This window comes from Rhinopithecus roxellana, chromosome 11 (genome assembly GCF_007565055.1).
Source record: "Rhinopithecus roxellana isolate Shanxi Qingling chromosome 11, ASM756505v1, whole genome shotgun sequence".
Taxonomy (NCBI): domain Eukaryota; kingdom Metazoa; phylum Chordata; class Mammalia; order Primates; family Cercopithecidae; genus Rhinopithecus; species Rhinopithecus roxellana.
The window spans coordinates 30,035,994-30,055,478 of record NC_044559.1 but is presented as its reverse complement, the minus strand read 5'-3'; the positions used below and the strand labels follow the sequence as shown (position 1 = coordinate 30,055,478).

The window sequence follows — 19,485 nt, the reverse complement described above, 5'->3', positions numbered from 1 at the left end:
AGTTCAAGGCCAGCCTGGCCAACATAGTGAACCCCCATCTCTGCTAAAGAAAAAAAATAATAATACAAAAATTAGCTGGGGGTGGCGGCATGCACCTGTAATCCCAGCTACTCAGGAGTCTGAGGCAGGAGAATCGCCTGAACCCAGGAGGCAGAGGTTGAAGTGAGCCAAGATCACACCACCGCACTCCAGCATGGGTGACAGAGTGAGACTCTGTCTCGATAAAAAAGAGAAGGCTGGACCATTGGCTGGAAGAAGCATGGAAGGCTGGACCTGCCACGGGCATCTTTTCCACAGGCTGGGGGCACCTCCCTGGACACTAGGGAATCACAAAGGAAAGTAGAGCACGACCCAGTGAGAGGGGTCCCCAGAGCCATCTTTTGAATCTCCGGACTCAGCCACTATTGCAGCCAGAACCTCTCTGTGGGCTTCTCAATTCTATAAGCCAACAATCCCTTTTTCTGCTTATGGTCACTGAAGATGGTCTTTTATCTCTTACTACTTTAAAAAAAAGTTCTAATTAGCCAGAAATTTGGAAGGCTAAATGGCCAGGCCATTCATCAATTAATTAATTAAACATAGGGTGACTTATCAGATGTGGGGGTGGGAGTGGATGGAGTCAGGGATGACCCCCAGATTTCTGTCTTGGATGGCCAGGTGGATCATGGTACCCAAGAGGGGGATCACAGGATGATGAGCATTATGGGGGCAGAAGCTGAGTTTGGGTTGGAGGGACTTGGGATGGCTGTGGGTCACCAGGTACAGATAGGTCTGGAGCCCCAGTTCCCTGGGAGAGCCCTGAGTTTCGTAGCCAGACACACCCACGCTTTATTCCTACTTGTTTCTCTACCAAAGACAGACCCTCGTCTGGTCCTGGAATCCTAAAGGCAACCCCACTTCTCCAACCTCAGCCAGACATGACCCAAACCTCCGCCAAACTGGGTCATGTTGGGCTGAGGCTGGAGAAGTGAAAACTTGCAGAGCTAGGAAAACATCTGCTCACTCAAGCGGAATGAAGACTGAGGAGGGGAGATGGAGTCAGGAGCTGGTAGGAGGTGAGAAATGAGGGACAGGTGGAGTGGGATGCGGGTATTGAACCCCCACACCAGCATTTTAACCTTTCTAAATAGTAAAGATCTGAAGCATTAAAACATCCATCACCTGCAAGGATGCAGTGACACAGGCTCTCATGCCCTGGTGGGAGAAGTGACATCACTATTTTGGAAGGCATTTTGACAATGTACATAGCAAGAGCCTTTTGAAAGTACTATCCGTTCGTTTGACACTGCAATTCCGTTTCTAATGAGTCTATCCTAAGTAAACAATGTACATTCAATTCTGGACAGTGAGGTTTCATGAAAGTAATGAGGAGAAAAATGTAACCCATTTTCAATGTTGCCTATATTCAGGTAGAAATTCATTGCAGGTTAAAGAAGTGTACCCACCTCCCCTAGGCGTTCTGTTAAAGCAGTTAAGTCAAATGTTCCTGTATTCTAGGGTTTCTCAACCTCAGCACTGTTGACATTTAGTGCTGGATAATTCTTTATTGTGGGGGACTGTTCTGTGCATTGTAGAATACTCTGCAGCAACACTGACCTCTACCTACCAGATGCCAGTGGCACTCTATCTCTGAGTTGTGACAACAAAAACTGTCATGAGATATTGCTAAATGTCCCCTGAAGCACAAAATCACACACCTCCTGCCCCACCCCATCCCACCCCCTGCCCACTGCTCTATCTTGTTTATAGCCAGTAGTGGGGCCTGCAGGGATCTTGGGGTCCAAAAGGATCCATAAGACCCCAAAGAAGTGGTTGAACCTGAGCTGCTTGGTTTGTTAATGAGCAGGACTAAAGGCCAAAATATGTCTAGTGGCCCGTACTGTGCACATTGAGGGCACTCACCCGATAGCTGTGCCCTTCTCAACTCTAAAACACAAGACAGAACATTCCTTTAAGTGGAAATTACTGGGAGACGTGCCCGGAGCCAACCCCAGCCAGCAGGCACGTTTGTTTGGCCCACAGAGTGCTTAAAAATAATTGAAATTAGTTGCCAACATTTTTTTTAAATGTAGGATTTCTTTACATAATCTCTTCTAGAAGACAGAATAGGAGCAAGCACTTCCCAACTCATTTTGTGAGGCTAGTATTGTCCTGATACAAAAACCAGACATAAAAGAAAACTACAGAGCAATATTTCTTACGAATTTAGATACAAAAGTCTTCAACAAAGTGTTAGCAAATTGAATCCAACAATGTGTAAAAATAATTATTCAAGACTGGTTCAACATTGGAAAATCAATCAGTGTAATCCAATATATCAACAGATCAAAGAAGAAAGATCATACAATTACATCGACTGACACAGAGAAGGCATCGGGCAAAACCCAACTCTCATTCACGATAAAAAAAAACCACAGCAAACTAGGAATAGAGAACTGCCTCAATTTGATTACAAGTATTATGTTTAACAAAAAAACTACAGTTAATATCTTGCTTAACAGTGAAAGACCGAATGCTTTCCTCCTCAGACTGGGAACCAGGGAAAAATGTCCCCTCTCACTGCTCTTGTTTAACACAGAACTGAAAGTCCTAGCCACTGCAATAAAGAAGAAAGGAGAAGAGAAGAGAAGAGAAGAGAAGAGAAGAGAAGAGAAGAGAAGAGAAGAGAAGAGAAGGAGGGAAGGAAGGAAGGAAGGAAGGTAGGTTGTACAGAATGGGAAAAACTAAATAAATAAAACTGCCCTTATTTGCAAATAAAGTGATTATGTACATAGAAAATTACAAGAAATCTACAAAAACAAACAAACTTCTTGGAACTAATAAGTTAATTCAGCAAGGATGCAGGATACAAAATCAGCATGCAAAAATCATTCATTAGTAATGAACACGTGAATAGCAAAATTAAAAACATGATACCATTTACAGTCACTCCAAAGAAAATCTAATACTTAGGTATAAACTTCACAAAATATATGCAGGATCTATACATTGAAGATTACAGAAATGATAATGAAAAAGAAAATAGGCCCAGCATGGCGGCCCACACGTGTAATCCCAGCACTTTGGGAGGCTAAGGTGGGCGGATCACAAGGTCAGGAGATCAAGACCATCCTGGCCAACATAGTGAAACCCTGTCTTTACTAAAAATACAAAAATTAGCCAGGCGTGGTGATGGCCACCTGTACTCCCAGCTATTTGGAAGACTAAGGGAGGAGAATCGCTTGAACCCAGGAGGTGGAGGTTGCAGTGAGCCGAGATTGCGCCACTGCACTCCAGCCTGGGCGACAGAATGAGACTCCATCTCAAAAAAAAAGAAAGAAAAAAGAAAAGAAAGATGACCTAGGGGGCGGAGCAAGATGGCCGAATAGGAACAGCTCCAGTCTCCAACTCCCAGCGCGAGCGACACAGAAGACCAGTGATTTCTGCATTTTCAACTGAGGTAAGGGATCATCTCACTAGGGAGTGCCAGACAATTGGTGCTGGTCAGCTGCTGCAGCCTGACCAGCGAGAGCTGAAGCAGGGCGAGGCATCGCCTCACCTGGGAAGTGCAAGGGGGAAGGGAATCCCTTTTCCTAGCCAGGGGAACTGAGACACACAACACCTGGAAAATTGGGTAACTCCCACCCCAATACTGTGCTTTAAGCAAACGGGCACACCAGGAGATTATATCCCACACCTGGCCAGGAAGGTCCCACGGCCACGGAGCCTCCCTCATTGCTAGCACAGCAGTCTGCAATCTAACCGCAAGGCAGAAGCAAGCCTGGGGGAGGGGCGCCGCCATTGCTGAGGCTTAAGTAGGTAAACAAAACCGCTGGGAAGCTCGAACTGGGTGGAGCTCACAGCAGCTCAAGGAAACCTGCCTGTCTCTGTAGACTCCACCTCTGGGGACAGGGCACAGCTAAACAACAACAACAAAACAAGCAGCAGAAACCTCTGCAGACGCAAACGACTCTGTCTGACAGCTTTGAAGAGAGCAGTGGATCTCCCCACACGGAGGTTGAGATCTGAGAAGGGACAGACTGCCTGCTCAAGTGGGTCCCTGACCCCTGAGTAGCCTAACTGGGAGACATCCCCCACTGGGGCAGTCTGACACCCCACACCTCACAGGGTGGAGTACACCCCTGAGAGGAAGCTTCCAAAGTAAGAATCAGACAGGTACACTCGCTGTTCAGCAATATTCTATCTTCTGCAACCTCTGCTGCTGATACCCAGGCAAACAGGGTCTGGAGTGGACCTCAAGCAATCTCCAACAGACCTGCAGCTGAGGGTCCTGACTGTTAGAAGGAAAACTATCAAACAGGAAGGACACCTATACCAAAACCCCATCAGTACGTCACCATCATCAAAGACCAGAGGCAGATAAAACCACAAAGATGGGGAAAAAGCAGGGCAGAAAAGCTGGAAATTCAAAAAATAAGAGCGCATCTCCCCCTGCAAAGGAGCACAGCTCATCGCCAGCAATGGATCAAAGCTGGTCAGAGAATGACTTTGACGAGAGGAAAGAAGTCTTCAGTCCATCAAACTTCTCAGAGCTAAAGGAGGAATTACGTACCCAGCACAAAGAAACTAAAAATCTTGAAAAAAGAGTGGAAGAATTGACAGCTAGAATAATTAATGCAGAGAAGGTCATAAACGAAATGACAGAGATGAAAACCATGACACGAGAAATACGTGACAAATGCACAAGCTTCAGTAACCAACTCGATCAACTGGAAGAAAGAGTATCAGCGATTGAGGATCAAATGAATGAAACGAAGCAAGAAGAGAAACCAAAAGAAAAAAGAAGAAAAAGAAATGAACAAAGCCTGTGAGAAGTATTGGATTATGTAAAAAGACCAAATCTACGTCTGATTGGGGTGCCTGAAAATGAGGGGGAAAATGGAACCAAGTTGGAAAACACTCTTCAGGATATCATCCAGGAGAACTTCCCCAACCTAGTAGGGCAGGCCAACATTCAAATTCAGGAAATACAGAGAACGCCACAAAGATACTCCTCGAGAAGAGCAACTCCAAGGCACATAATTGCCAGATTCACCAAAGTTGAAATGAAGGAAAAAATCTTAAGGGCAGCCAGAGAGAAAGGTCAGGTTACCCACAAAGGGAAGCCCATCAGACTAAGAGCAGATCTCTCGGCAGAAACTCTGCAAGCCAGAAGAGAGTGGGGGCCAATATTCAACATTCTTAAAGAAAAGAATTTTAAACCCAGAATTTCATATCCAGCCAAACTAAGTTTCATAAGTGAAGGAGAAATAAAATCCTTTACAGATAAGCAAATGCTCAGAGATTTTGTCACCACCAGGCCTGCCTTACAAGAGACCCTGAAGGAAGCCCTAAACATGGAAAGGAACAACCGGTACCAGCCATTGCAAAAGCATGCCAAAATGTAAAGACCATCGAGGCTAGGAAGAAACTGCATCAAATAACGAGCAAAATAACCAGTTAATATCATAATGGCAGGATCAAGTTCACACATAACAATATTAACCTTAAATGTAAATGGACTAAATGCTCCAATTAAAAGACACAGACTGGCAAACTGGATAAAGAGTCAAGACCCATCAGTCTGCTATATTCAGGAGACCCATCTCACATGCAGAGACACACATAGGCTCAAAATAAAGGGATTGAGGAAGATCTACCAAGCAAATGGAGAACAAAAAAAAGCAGGGGTTGCAATCCTAGTCTCTGATAAAACAGACTTTAAACCATCAAAGATCAAAAGAGACAAAGAAGGCCATTACATAATGGTAAAGGGATCAATTCAACAGGAAGAGCTAACTCTCCTAAATATATATGCACCCAATACAGGAGCACCCAGATTCATAAAGCAAGTCCTTAGAGACTTACAAAGAGACTTAGACTCCCATGCAATAATAATGGGAGACTTCAACACTCCACTGTCAACATTAGACAGATCAACGAGACAGAAAGTTAACAAGGATATCCAGGAATTGAACTCATCTCTGCACCAAGCAGACCTAATAGACATCTATAGAACTCTCCACCCCAAATCAACAGAATATACATTCTTCTCAGCACCACATCGCACTTATTCCAAAATTGACCACATAATTGCAAGTAAAGCACTCCTCAGCAAATGTAAAAGAACAGAAATTATAACAAACTGTCTCTCAGAGCACAGTGCAATCAAACTAGAACTCAGGACTAAGAAACTCAATCAAAACCGCTCAACTACATGGAACCTGAACAACCTGCTCCTGAATGACTACTGAGTACATAACAAAATGAAGGCAGAAATAAAGATGTTCTTTGAAATCAATGAGAACAAAGATACAACATACCAGAATCTCTGGGACACATTTAAAGCAGTGTGTAGAGGGAAATTTATAGCACTAAATGCCCACAAGAGAAAGCTGGAAAGATCTAAAATTGACACTCTAACATCACAATTAAAAGAACTAGAGAGGCCAGAGCAAACACATTCAAAAGCTAGCAGAAGGAAAGAAATAACTAAGATCAGAGCAGAACTGAAGGAGATAGAGACACAAAAAACCCTCCAAAAAATCAATGAATCCAGGAGTTGGTTTTTTGAAAAGATCAACAAAATTGACAGACTGCTAGCAAGACTAATAAAGAAGAAAAGAGAGAAGAATCAAATAGACGCAATAAAAAATGATAAAGGGGATATCACCACTGACCCCACAGAAATACAAACTACCATCAGAGAATACTATAAACACCTCTACACAAATCAACTAGAAAATCTAGAAGAAATGGATAATTTCCTGGACACTTACACTCTTCCAAGACTAAACCAGGAAGAAGTTGAATCCCTAAATAGACCAATAGCAGGCTCTGAAATTGAGGCAATAATTAATAGCCTACCCACCAAAAAAAGTCCAGGACCAGATGGATTCACAGCTGAATTCTACCAGAGGTACAAGGAGGAGCTGGTACCATTCCTTCTGAAACTATTCCAATGAACAGAAAAAGAGGGAATCCTCCCTAACTCATTTTATGAGGCCAACATCATCCTGATACCAAAGCCTGGCAGACAGACAACAAAAAAAGAGAATTTTAGACCAATATCCCTGATGAACATCGATGCAAAAATCCTCAATAAAATACTGGCAAACCGGATTCAGCAGCATATCAAAAACCTTATCCACCATGATCAAGTGGGCTTCATCCCTGGGATGCAAGGCTGGTTCAACATTCGCAAATCAATAAACGTAATCCAGCATATAAACAGAACCAAAGACAAGAACCACATGATTATCTCAATAGATGCAGAAAAAGGCTTTTGACAAAATTCAACAGCCCTTCATGCTAAAAACGCTCAATAAATTCGGTATTGATGGAAAGTACCTCAAGATAATAAGAGCTATTTATGACAAACCCACAGCCAATATCATACTGAACGGGCAAACCTGGAAAAATTCCCTTTGAAATCTGGCACAAAACAGGGATGCCCTCTCTCATCACTCCTATTCAACATAGTGTTGGAAGTTCTGGCTAGGGCAATCAGGCAAGAGAAAGAAATAAAGGGTATTCAGTTAGGAAAAGAAGAAGTCAAATTGTCCCTGTTTGCAGATGACATGATTGTATATTTAGAAAACCCCATTGTCTCAGCCCAAAATCTCCTTAAGCTGATAAGCAACTTCAGCAAAGTCTCAGGATACAAAATTTATGTGCAAAAATCACAAGCATTCTTATACACCAGTAACAGACAAACAGAGAGCCAAATTATGAATGAACTTCCATTCACAATTGCTTCAAAGAGAATAAAATACCTAGGAATCCAACTTACAAGGGATGTCAAGGACCTCTTCAAGGAGAGCTACAAACCACTGCTCAGTGAAGTAAAAGAGGACACAAACAAATGGAAGAACATACCATGCTCATGGATAGGAAGAATCAATATCGTGAAAATGGCCATACTGCCCAAGGTAATTTATAGATTCAATGCCATCCCCATCAAGCTACCAATGAGTTTCTTCACAGAATTGGAAAAAACTGCTTTAAAGTTCATATGGAACCAAAAAAGAGTCCGCATTGCCAAGACAATCCTAAGTCAAAAGAACAAAGCTGGAGGCATCATGCTATCTGACTTCAAACTATACTACAAGGCTACAGTAACCAAAACAGCATGGTACTGGTACCAAAACAGAGATATAGACCAATGGAACAGAGCAGAGTCCTCAGAAATAATACCACACATCTACAGCCATCTGATCTTTGACAAACCTGAGAGAAACAAGAAATGGGGAAAGGATTTCGTATTTAATAAATGGTGCTGGGAAAATTGGCTAGCCATAAGTAGAAAGCTAAAACTGGATCCTTTCCTTACTCCTTATACGAAAATTAATTCAAGATGGATTAGAGACTTAAATGTTAGACCTAATACCATAAAAACCCTAGAAGAAAACCTAGGTAGTACCATTCAGGACATAGGCATGGGCAAGGACTTCATGTCTAAAACACCAAAAGCAATGGCAGCAAAAGCCAAAATTGACAAATGGGATCTAATTACACTAAAGAGCTTCTGCACAGCAAAAGAAACTACCATCAGAGTGAACAGGCCACCTACAGAATGGGAGAAAATTTTTGCAATCTACTCATCTGACAAAGGGCTGATATCCAGAACCTACAAAGAACTCAAACAAATTTACAAGAAAAAAACAAACCCCATCAAAAAGTGGGCAAAGGATATGAACAGACATTTCTCAAAAGAAGACATTCATACAGCCAACAGACACATGAAAAAATGCTCATCATCACTTGCCATCAGAGAAATGCAAATCAAAACCACAATGAGATACCATCTCACACCAGTTAGAATGGCAATCATTAAAAAGTCAGGAAACAACAGGTGCTGGAGAGGATGTGGAGAAATAGGAACACTTTTACACTGTTGGTGGGATTGTAAACTAGTTCAACCATTATGGAAAACAGTATGGCAATTCCTCAAGGATCTAGAACTAGATGTACCATATAACCCAGCCATCCCACTACTGGGTATATACCCAAAGGATTATAAATCATGCTGCTATAAAGACACATGCACACGTATGTTTATTGCGGCACTATTCACAATAGCAAAGACTTGGAATCAACCCAAATGTCCATCTGTGACAGACCGGATTAAGAAAATGTGGCACATATACACCATGGAATACTATGCAGCCATAAAAAAGGATGAGTTTGCATCCTTTGTAGGGACATGGATGCAGCTGGAAACCATCATTCTTAGCAAACTATCACAAGAACAGAAAACCAAACACCGCATGTTCTCACTCATAGGTGAGAAGTGAACAATGAGATCACTTGGACTCAGGAAGGAGAACATCACACACCGGGGCCTATCATGGGGAGGGGGGAGCGGGGAGGGATTGCATTGGGAGTTATACCTGATATAAATGACGAATTGATGGGTGCTGACGAGTTGATGGGTGCAGCACACCAACAGGGCACAAGTATACATATGTAACAAACCTGCACGTTATGCACATGTACCCTAGAACTTAAAGTATAATAATAATAAAATAAATAAATAAATAAATAAATAAATAAATAAAGATGACCTAAATAAATGGAGAGACATACCATGTGTTCACAGATTGGAAGACTCAATATAGTAAAGAAGTCAATTCTCCTCAAATTAATCTATAATTGGACTATAATTCCTATCAAAATCCCAGAAAGTATTTTGTAGACATGGACAGATTTATTCTAATATTAATATGGAAAGTTAGAGGTGCAAGAATAGCAAAAACAATTTTGGAAAAGAATAAAATTAGATTTCAAGCCTTATTATATAGCCACAGTAATCAAGACAATCAATGGACAAGAATAGGAAACCCTGAAACAGAGCCACACAAATATGCCTAACTGATTTTTGACAGTGGAGCAGGAATGGTTTAATGGAGGAAAAATATTCTTTTACAAATGTTGTTAGAAAGATGGACATTCTGGCCAGGCACGGTGGCTCACGCCTGTAATCCCAGCACTTTGGGAGGCCGAGGCGGGTGGATCACGAGGTCAGAAGATTGAGACCATCCTGACTAACACGGTGAAACCACGTCTCTACTAAAAATACAAAAAATTAGCCAGGCGTGGTGGCGGGCGCCTGTAGTCCCAGCTACTCGGGAGGCTGAGGCAGGAGAACGTTGTGAACGCAGGAGGCAGAGCTTGCAGGTAGCCGAGATTGCGGTACTGCACTACAGCCAAGGCAACAGAGCGAGACTCCCTCTCAAAAAAAAAAAAAAAAAAAAAAGATGGACATTCATAGGTTAAAAAAAAAAGAACCTCAACCTCAAGATAATGAGAAGACAAGCCACAGGCAGGGAGAAATTATTTGCAAAAGACACACTTTATCCAAAATATACAAAAAACTTGTAAAACTCAACAATAAGAAAACAAACAACCTAACTTTAAAATGGGGCAAAGACCTGAACAGACACCATACCAAAGGAGATACACAGATGGCAAAAAAAGCATATGAAAAGACGTTTCACATCCTATGAGAAATGCAAATTAAAGCAACAAGATACCACTATATACCTATTAGAACGACCCAAAATCCGGAATGCCGACAACATGAAAGGCTGGGGAGGATATGGAACAGGAACTCTCATTCACAGCTGGTAGGGATGCAAAACGGTACAGCCACTTTGAAAGACTGTTTGGTGGTTTCCTACGAAACTAAACATACTCCTACATGATTCAGTAATCTCGCTCCTTGGTATCTACCCAAAGGAGCTGAAAACACGTCTGCACAAAAACCGGCACACAGACATTTACAGTAGTTTTATTTATAATTGCCAAAACTTGGAAGCAACCAAGATGTTATTCAGTAGATCAATAAACTGGTACATTCAGGCAATGGAAAATTATTCAGTACTAAAAAGCAATGACCAAGTAGTGAAAAAACATGCAGGAACCTTAAATGGACATTACTGAGTGAAAGAAGCCAATGTTAAAAGGCTACATACTGTAGGATCCAACCACATGACATTCTGGAAAAGGCGAAACTCTGTAGACAGTAAAAAGATTAATGGTTGCCAGGGATTGAGGGGTGTGGGAAGGATGAGTAGGTGGAGCCCAGAGGATTTCTAGGGCAGTGAAACTACCCTGCATGATACTATTCCTTTGTCCAAACCCAGAAAATGTGCAATACCTAAATTGTGTACCTCACACAAAAATTAACTCAAAATAAATCATGCACTCAAATATAAAATGTAAAACTTCAAAACTTTTAGCAAAAAAAACCAGCAGAAAATCTTCAGAATGTTGGTGTAGGCAGAGTTCTTAGATTTGATACCGAAAGCAGCACTCCTAAGAGCAAAAACTGATGAACTGTACCTTATCAAAATTATACTCTTTTGGTCTGTAAAAAATGCTCTTAAGAGGACAAAAAGACATGTTACAGAATGGAAGAAAATATCTGCAAACCATGAGCTGACAAAGGATTAGGATCTAGACTATATAAAGAACTCTGAAAACTCTTTAAAAAATAATAAAAATACTAGGCCAGGTGCAGTGGCTTACGCCTGTAATCCCAGGACTTTGTGAGGCTGAGGTGGGCGGATCACGAGGTCAGGAGTCCAAGACCAGCCTGCCCAACATAATGAAACCCCGTCTCTACTAAAATCACAAAAAATTAGCCGGGCATGGTGGCACGCACCTGTAATCCCAGCAACTCGGGAGGCTGAGGCAGGAGAACTGCTTGAACCCGGGAGACAGAGGTTGCAGTGAGCCGAGATCATGTCATTGCACCCCAGCCCAGCCAACAGTGCGAGACTCCGTCTCAAAAAACATATATATTAATAATAATAATCTAGTTAGAAAATGGGCAAAAGACATAAACCGATTTTTCACCAAAGAGAATATGTAGATGGTAGATAAGCACATGAAAGGTGTTCAACAACTTCATCCATAATCAAAATGTAAATTAAAACCACGTGGAAATGTCACAACACCCCATCAGAATAGCAACACCAAAAAGTGACACCACAAAATGACAGCCAGGGTCCAAAGACCGGATCCCTCATACGTTGCTGGTGGGAATGAAAAATGCCTTAGCAACTCTAGAAAAGTTTGTCAGCTCCATATCAAACTAAACATGCAACTATCATACACCCTGGCAACTGCACACTTGGGTGTTTATCTTAGGGACATGAAAACATGTGTTCTCAAAAAACACCTGCACACACATGTTCATGGCAGCTTTGTCTGTAAAAGACAAAAACTAGAAACAACCTAAATGAGCTTTAATGGATGAATCGTTCAACAAAATGTACAGTACATCTATTCCTGGAATACTATTCAGCAATAAAGAGGAATGGACTGTTGATACACACAGTACTTGGATAAATCTCAAGAGATTTATGCTGAGAGAGAAAAAAAAAAAAAGCCAATCCTTAAAGGTCACTTACTGTGTGACTCCATTTATGTAACATTCTTGAAATGACAAAATTACAGAAATAGGGAACAATAGGGAATAGGAATAGCAGTTACCAGGGGTTAGGGATCAGAGGAGAGAGAGGTGGGCCTGGCTATAGAAGGGCGACAAGAGTAATCCCCTGGTGACGGGCATGCTCGGTTATCTTGCCTGTATCAATGTCAGTATCCAGGTTATCATATTGCATTATAGTTTGGCAAGATGTTACCCTTGGGGAAAACTAAGTAATGGTACATGGGACCTCTCTTTATTCTTTCTTTCTTTTTGAGACAGGGTCTTGCTCTGTTGCCCAAGCTGGAGTGTAGCAGTGCAAACATGGCTCACTGCAGCCTTGACCCCCCAGGCTTAAGCAATCCTCCCACCTCAGCATCTTGAGTAGTGAGGGCTGCAGGTGTGCACCACCATACCCAGCTAATTTTTTTTCCTTGGTAGATACGGAGTCTCCCTATGTTGCCCAGGCTAATCTCTAACTCCAGGGCTCAAGCTATCCTCCTGCCTCATCCTCCCGAAGTGCGGGAATTAGAGATGTGAGCCACCATACTTGGGCTCTCTGTATTGTTTCTTTAAGCCGCATGTGAATCTACTGATATCTCAAAATAATAAGTTTAAATTAACAACTTAACATTTCATAGAAAAATATGGGTTTCTGAGTTATTTTGAACTCAGAACATTGGGCCCACCTTCCCACAGGGCAATCGACCACTGGAGCTGACGGTGGCTACTGTCTTTAGACAGTAGGACAAGAACTCCCTGTTTGCCAGAGCATTTGCCTCTCCCTGTTGTCTCAGACCCAGTCTTTTAACACAATTATTGTTTCTGGCCTGCCCCTAAAGACACTGGAGTTTGACAACTTTTCTTTTGACCCTTTGTTTTCTTGCTTGAGAAAAGAAAATTGTAGAGGCCAGGCGCAGTGGCTCATGCCTGTAATCCCAGCAATTTGGGAGGCCAAGGAGGGTGGATCACCTGAAGTCAGGAGTTCGAGACCAGCCTGGCCAACATGGTGAAACCCCGTCTCTACTAAAAATACAAAAATCAGCTGGGCATGTTGGCAGGCCCCTGTAATCCCAGCTACTCAGGAGGCTGAGGCAGGAGAATCGTTTGAACCCGGCGGGAGATGGAGACTGTGCCACTGCACTCCAGCCTCGGTGACAGAGACAGACTCTGTCCAAAAAAAAAAAAAATTGTACGGAAGAAAAAGGCAGAGGGAAAATGAATTACAGTATGAGGGGTTTTAGATCCAATTTTCTCATTCAAGGAACTCAATGTCATAATCCAAACTTTCCAGTTTGTGTGAGATAAATGGGAAAGTGTCTCCCTGATTTTGTTCACCAAGGCATTAAGTTAAAACTTTCAAACTTAAAGTAGATAATGAAAGATTTGAATAGGTTGTAATATCTCAGCCGACGCACAATTAAGCAGTTAAAATCCATTCTTCAATTGTGAACATCTTGTTTAACATGAGAATGACCACTTACGTTTAATCTGCCCAACGCTGAGAGATTTCAAAATCATTTTTTAATGGCCATAGCCTTATTTGGGGGAGGAGCATGGAAAGGTTTTATTTTAACCTCTGCTAAATCCATGTAAGTTGATGGACACAACCTAGGAAAAATGTGCCAACCTCTCTTAGGTCAGTTTTAGAAGACAGAATAAAAAGTAAAGCCAGGTCTGGTGGCTCATGCCTGTAATGGTGGCTCATACTTGTAATCTCAGCACTTTGGGAAGCCAAAGCAGGAGAATTGCTTGCGTCCAGGAGTACAAGACCAGCCTGGGCAAAATAGCCAGACCCCATCTCTGCAAAACCTAAATATTAAAAAATTAGCCAGGTGTGGTGGTACATGCCTGTAGTCCAAGCTACTTGAAAGGCTTTGTGGCAGGAGGATCTCTGTGGAAGGCTGTGTGGCAGGAGGATTGCTATGGAAGGCTGTGTGGCAGGAGCATCACTTGAGTCCAGGTGTTTGAGGCTGCAGTGAGCTATGATCATGCTACTGCATTCCAGCCTGGGTGACAGAGCAAGACCATGTCTTTAAAAATAATAATAAATAATAAGTAGAATTAGTGTTTCTGGCCTTAACTAGAGCTAGCCTTAATCGTAAGAGAATTCCAATGAAATGAAAAATGGCTGCATAGATCCATAAATGCTTGCACGCATCTATGCAGAAGCTGTCTTGGCTTGTTCCTTCCTGGGTGAAGATGAGACGCTATAAGAAGAACCTAGTCAAGGTCAGCCAAGAGCACCATGTATCTCGAGAGAGAAGCTTCCTGACACCCACCTGGTTGTCCAAGGTGCTGTTCTCATTGCCCATGGTGATTCAGGGTACCCAGCGTCCCCAGAATTTTGTCAGAGGTGACTGGAAGAAACAAAAGGGTATAAACATCTGTGAAACGAAAAAGATCTGAGGTTTTTTCTGTCTGCTCATCTCCCCAAACTCAAAAGCCAGATGATGGGAAATGTTTATCTCTACAGCCACATCATGGAAAATTACTTTTGAAGGGTTTTCTTTCACGAGCTGCCACCCAGGTTTCTTTCCCAATACGGGCTGGTGTTTTCACTCCCCACCCCGGGGCTGGCAGACACTTCTGAAAAACAGGTTTGTTACTGACTCTGAGCTAGTGCCAGCATACACATATACGTATATATACAAACGGAGTGACAAAAGGGGTCCGTTTGCCAAAGAGCCTGAGGAATGCTGCTTGTCAGATTATTTTCTGTTTCTAATTGTGTTCAGTTTGGAAATTCAGAGTGTGGCTGGTTTCCCACTGTTGGTGACGGCAGAGCTCAGTGTCAGACATCAGGAGGCGTGAAATCCACTGCTCTCCAACAACATATGGTTTTTATTTTTTTTACTCTAAACACTTGTTTCATCAAATCAGTTTCACTTCTGCACACACTTTTTATCAAGGCAGAATGGCTTTCTTGCTAAGGAAAATGGGTGATTGGGACCAGACGAGATCATGTAAGGCAGCATACTGCCAAGTCAACTAGAATCATTTCATGGGCTCACTTAGTGACATGGTTTATTAATGATCTATTTTTTTCTTTCTCTTTTTCTTTCTCTTTTTTTTTTTTTTTTTTTTTTTGAGACGGAGTCTCACTCCGTCACCCAGGTTGGAATGCAGTGGCGCGATCTCAACTCACTGCAACCTCTGGCTCCTGGGTTCAAGCGATTTTCCTGCCTAAGCCTCCAGAGTAGCTGGGATTACAGACACCCGCCACCACGCCTGGCTAATTTTTGTGTTTTTAGTAGAGACAGGGTTTCATCATCTTGGCCAGGCTGGTCTTGAACTCCTGACCTCATGATCCACCCGCCTCAGCCTCCCAAAGTGCTGGGATTACAGGTGTGAGCCACCACACCCGGCCTATTAATGATCATCGTAATCAGGGTGCTTCCCACACAATTCATGGAGAAGCCCAGTACATTTACTGACCTCATCCAACTGAATTCCATATGATGCTATCATATATTCAGGCCTAGAGGTATTACTTTCACTTTTTCCAGTTAGAAAAACTAAATTACAGAAAATCTTTAAGAATCATAGACTTTCAGAGCTGGAGCCGTACAGATGACCAGTCTAACCCAGTGGGGGAACTCAGGCTGGAGAACGGAAGGAGCTTGCCAAAGACCCAGTTTGGGGAGGCCAAAAGTTGGAAATAAACCTCAAACTCCATCCTTCTAATTGAAGATTTCTTCATGGAAATATGGTTTTCATCATAGTATTTCCTCAGAGAGTTTAAAATTCACCCATTGACTTGCTTATTTATTTAAGCAACATTGATTGCATAGTCACCCTGCACTATGTGTACTGAACCATCACTGGAAAAGAAAATGGTTCGAACAGGCCCAATTAAAATGCCTCCAAACTGAGAAAACTGTGAGTGACGTCCCGACAGCAGTCGATTCTTTCACTCCTAACCCTTTAATCAAAAGGATATGACTCCTTAATCCTTTCTTGCCTTTTGCTGTAGACACACACACACATTCACACACAACCACATGCTCAGAGAATGTAAAAATCTACATGCATTTAAAATTAATCACTTCCATTTATTTTTTATGTTCATTTGGAAGATGATCCCTCATTAGAAAATATTGAGTGTTAGAAGAATCATTGCCTTATCAATTATTAACTTCCTTGTATCTTCCAGGTTGAATCATAAGGTTGAACGTAATACTAATTTGTGACAATCATTAACCAAATTAAATACAATAACCTTATTAAAAATCAAGGCATCTGAACTAGGTTTTTAAACAAACAGACTAAAGAGACCGGCAAAACTCCTGGTGAGGTGTAAATTGTAAAACCACTGAGGGAAGCCTGGCTTCCTGGAATCCTCTTCTAGGGAACTCTGCAACCACCACCCTCTCGGGCTTTCCCAAGACAGAACCGAAGGTGCACACATCTCTGCCTCCTACTTACATTCGGGGGTGGTCTGGATTTGGAGGCTGCAGGCGCATGGAAATTCTGCCCTTCAGTAACTGGACTTTCTCCTCCTCCGTTCAGAATTGTGCGAGTTCTAAGCAGAGCCCCTGACACACCCCAAACAGTCGGGCAAACAGTGCATCTCCGCCCTAGCACTGGTGCAAGCCGCTGCACTTCATACCTGGGCAGGAGCTGTGCAGAGCCGTCGCGATTAGACAAGCATTCCTGCCCACGGGGAATCAGCGTTTCCCAGCCCGTCAGTTTCAGGGCCTTTCACACAGGGATTTTCCCCGTTATTACATCAGCAGGGCTCCTTTCGGAGAAGGCTTATCCAAATTAAAGCGGCCCCTGCCATCTGACTGGCCGCACCTAGCAGCTCAGAACTGTCCCTTGCAAGGAGCCTTCCGCCAGGAACCTCTCACTTCTCTCTTGCCCTTTATGCAGTAGGGCCGGGAACAAACCTGTCTTTCTAAAAATAGGACAACTGCTCCCAGGGCTTCCTGTTTGCACCTGGGCAAATTCCGCCGTAAATAATGTGGAAACACACATACAAAAAGAAAAAAAAAAAAAAACTTGCAAAAATGTGATGACGCGGCAGTCTGGCACCTGTTTATGGAGTGTGCAGAATGTACTTACCCAGGCGTGGCTTGAGTTTCGGCAAGTGAGGTCATAAAAAGCAGCAGGCTTGCCCAGATCGCTGATAGGCAGACCTGCCGGCCCACCCTGGGTGGAGGAGGCCCTGTGGACCTCGGGTGGGGCAGAGAGTACCGACCCAAACACCCTCCTGCCCCGCAGCCTCCGGCCGCCCGCAGTTCCTCCAGTTATTACCACTCAGCCATCCTTTGCATGCATGCAGCCAGTTTCTATTTTTTGTGTAGGGCAGAGACTTTCAGGCAAATGGAAGCTCCTTACCCCTGCCACAAGGTAGGACCACTCCATGGAAACAAATTAGCATTTATTTCATCACAGGCTTCCGGAGACCACGCATCTTACCAAGCTCAGAGGACCCTTAGGAGCTCCTTGGAGGTGGTGGAGGAAGCTAGTTGAGGAGGCGGAGCTCAGTGCCCCGCTTCTGGATGGAACAGAGCAGAAGTGTGTATGTTTCACCAGATGAATGGATAAACAAGATGCCGTCTATCCATACAATGGAATATTCTTCAGACATGAAAAGGAATGCAGTCCTGACACATGCTACAACGAGGAGAAGCTCCAAAAGCCTCACCCGAAGTGAAAGAAGTCGGGCACAAAAGGTCATAGATTTTGCGATTCCATGGATAGGAAACAGCCAGAGTTAGGCAAATTCATAGAAACAGAAACCAGACGGGTTGTTGTCAGGGGCAGGGGGAAGGGGAAGTGTCGGCTTAATGGGCACAGGATTTTATTTTAGGGTGATGAAAATGTTTTGGAACTAAATAGCAGTGGTGGTTTCACAGCATTGTGATATACTAAATGCCACTGAATTGCTCACTTTTAAATGGTTAATTTTATGTAAGGTGGATTTCACCCGAATTTTTACAAGTGTATATGTTTCATATATGGGGCTTCTGCATAAGACATTGCTTGAAAAAAGAATTTGCAGCCCTAAGAAAGAATGAGTTCATGTCCTTTGCAGCGATGATGAAGCTGGAAGCCATCATCCTCAGCAAACTAACACAGGAACAGAAAACCAAACACCGCATGTTCTTACTCATAAGTGGCAGTTGAACATTGAGAACACATGGACACAGAGAGGGGAACATCACACACCAGGGCCTGTTGGGGGTTGGGAGTGAGGAGAGGGAACTTGGAGGACGGATCAATAGGTGCAGCAAACCATCGTAGCATACATACACCTTAGTAACAAACCTGCACGTTCTGCACAAGTATTCCTTTTTTTTTTTTAGAAGAAAGAAAGAAAGAAAACAAATGAGGTCTAGTTTTATGTTAAAAAAAAAGAATTCCACTACCAGGTTAAAAAAAAAAATGTTTGGGCCGGGCGCGGTGGCTCACTCCTGTAATCCCAGCACTTTGGGAGGGCGAGGTGGGCGGATCACAAGGTCAGGAGATCAAGACCATCCTGGCTAACACGGTGAAACCCCGTCTTTACTAAAGATAACAAAAATTAGCCGGGCGTGGTGGCGGCGCCTGTAGTCCCAGCTACTCGGGCGGCTGCGGCAGGAGAATGGCGGGAACCCGGGAGGCGGAGCTTGTAGTGAGACGAGATCGCGCCGCTGCACTCCAGCCTGGGCGACAGGGCGAGACTCCTTCTCAAAAAAAAAAAAAAAAAAAAAAGTTTGGAGGGATGAGAGACAAGACTGTTTGCCTCTTCCTCCTCAAAGAACCACAGAAGAATTTTTCTTTTTCTTTTTCTTTTTTTGAGATAGTTTCACTCTGTCACTCAGACTGGACGAAGTGCAGTGGCGTGATCTCGGCTCACTGACACCTCTGCCTCTAGGGCTCAAGCCATAAGCCACCATGCCTGGTCACAGAATACTTTTTCTAAGAAGGAGAATCTTATTAAGCAAAACGTTTTGAATGAGCCAATTAGGAATGGCGGCAAGTCTTCAACAGGCGGCAAAACATAGGGAAAGCCCTGGCAAAGGGAGGAAAAGAACTAGGGGCTACTCCTGAGGACTGGGCGGGAGGGAGGGAGAGAGGAT

General features: G+C 43.1%; 1 protein-coding gene across 1 annotated transcript in view; it reads right to left on the bottom strand.

Moving 5' to 3' along the window:
• Positions 1 to 19,485, bottom strand: part of TACC2 (transforming acidic coiled-coil containing protein 2) — a 261,013-nt gene that overhangs the window by 222,096 nt on the left and 19,432 nt on the right. The window contains 1 exon segment of the mRNA XM_030940741.1: positions 14,698 to 14,775. Coding sequence (XP_030796601.1) covers positions 14,698 to 14,730 — 33 coding nt within the window. The 5' untranslated portion in view covers positions 14,731 to 14,775.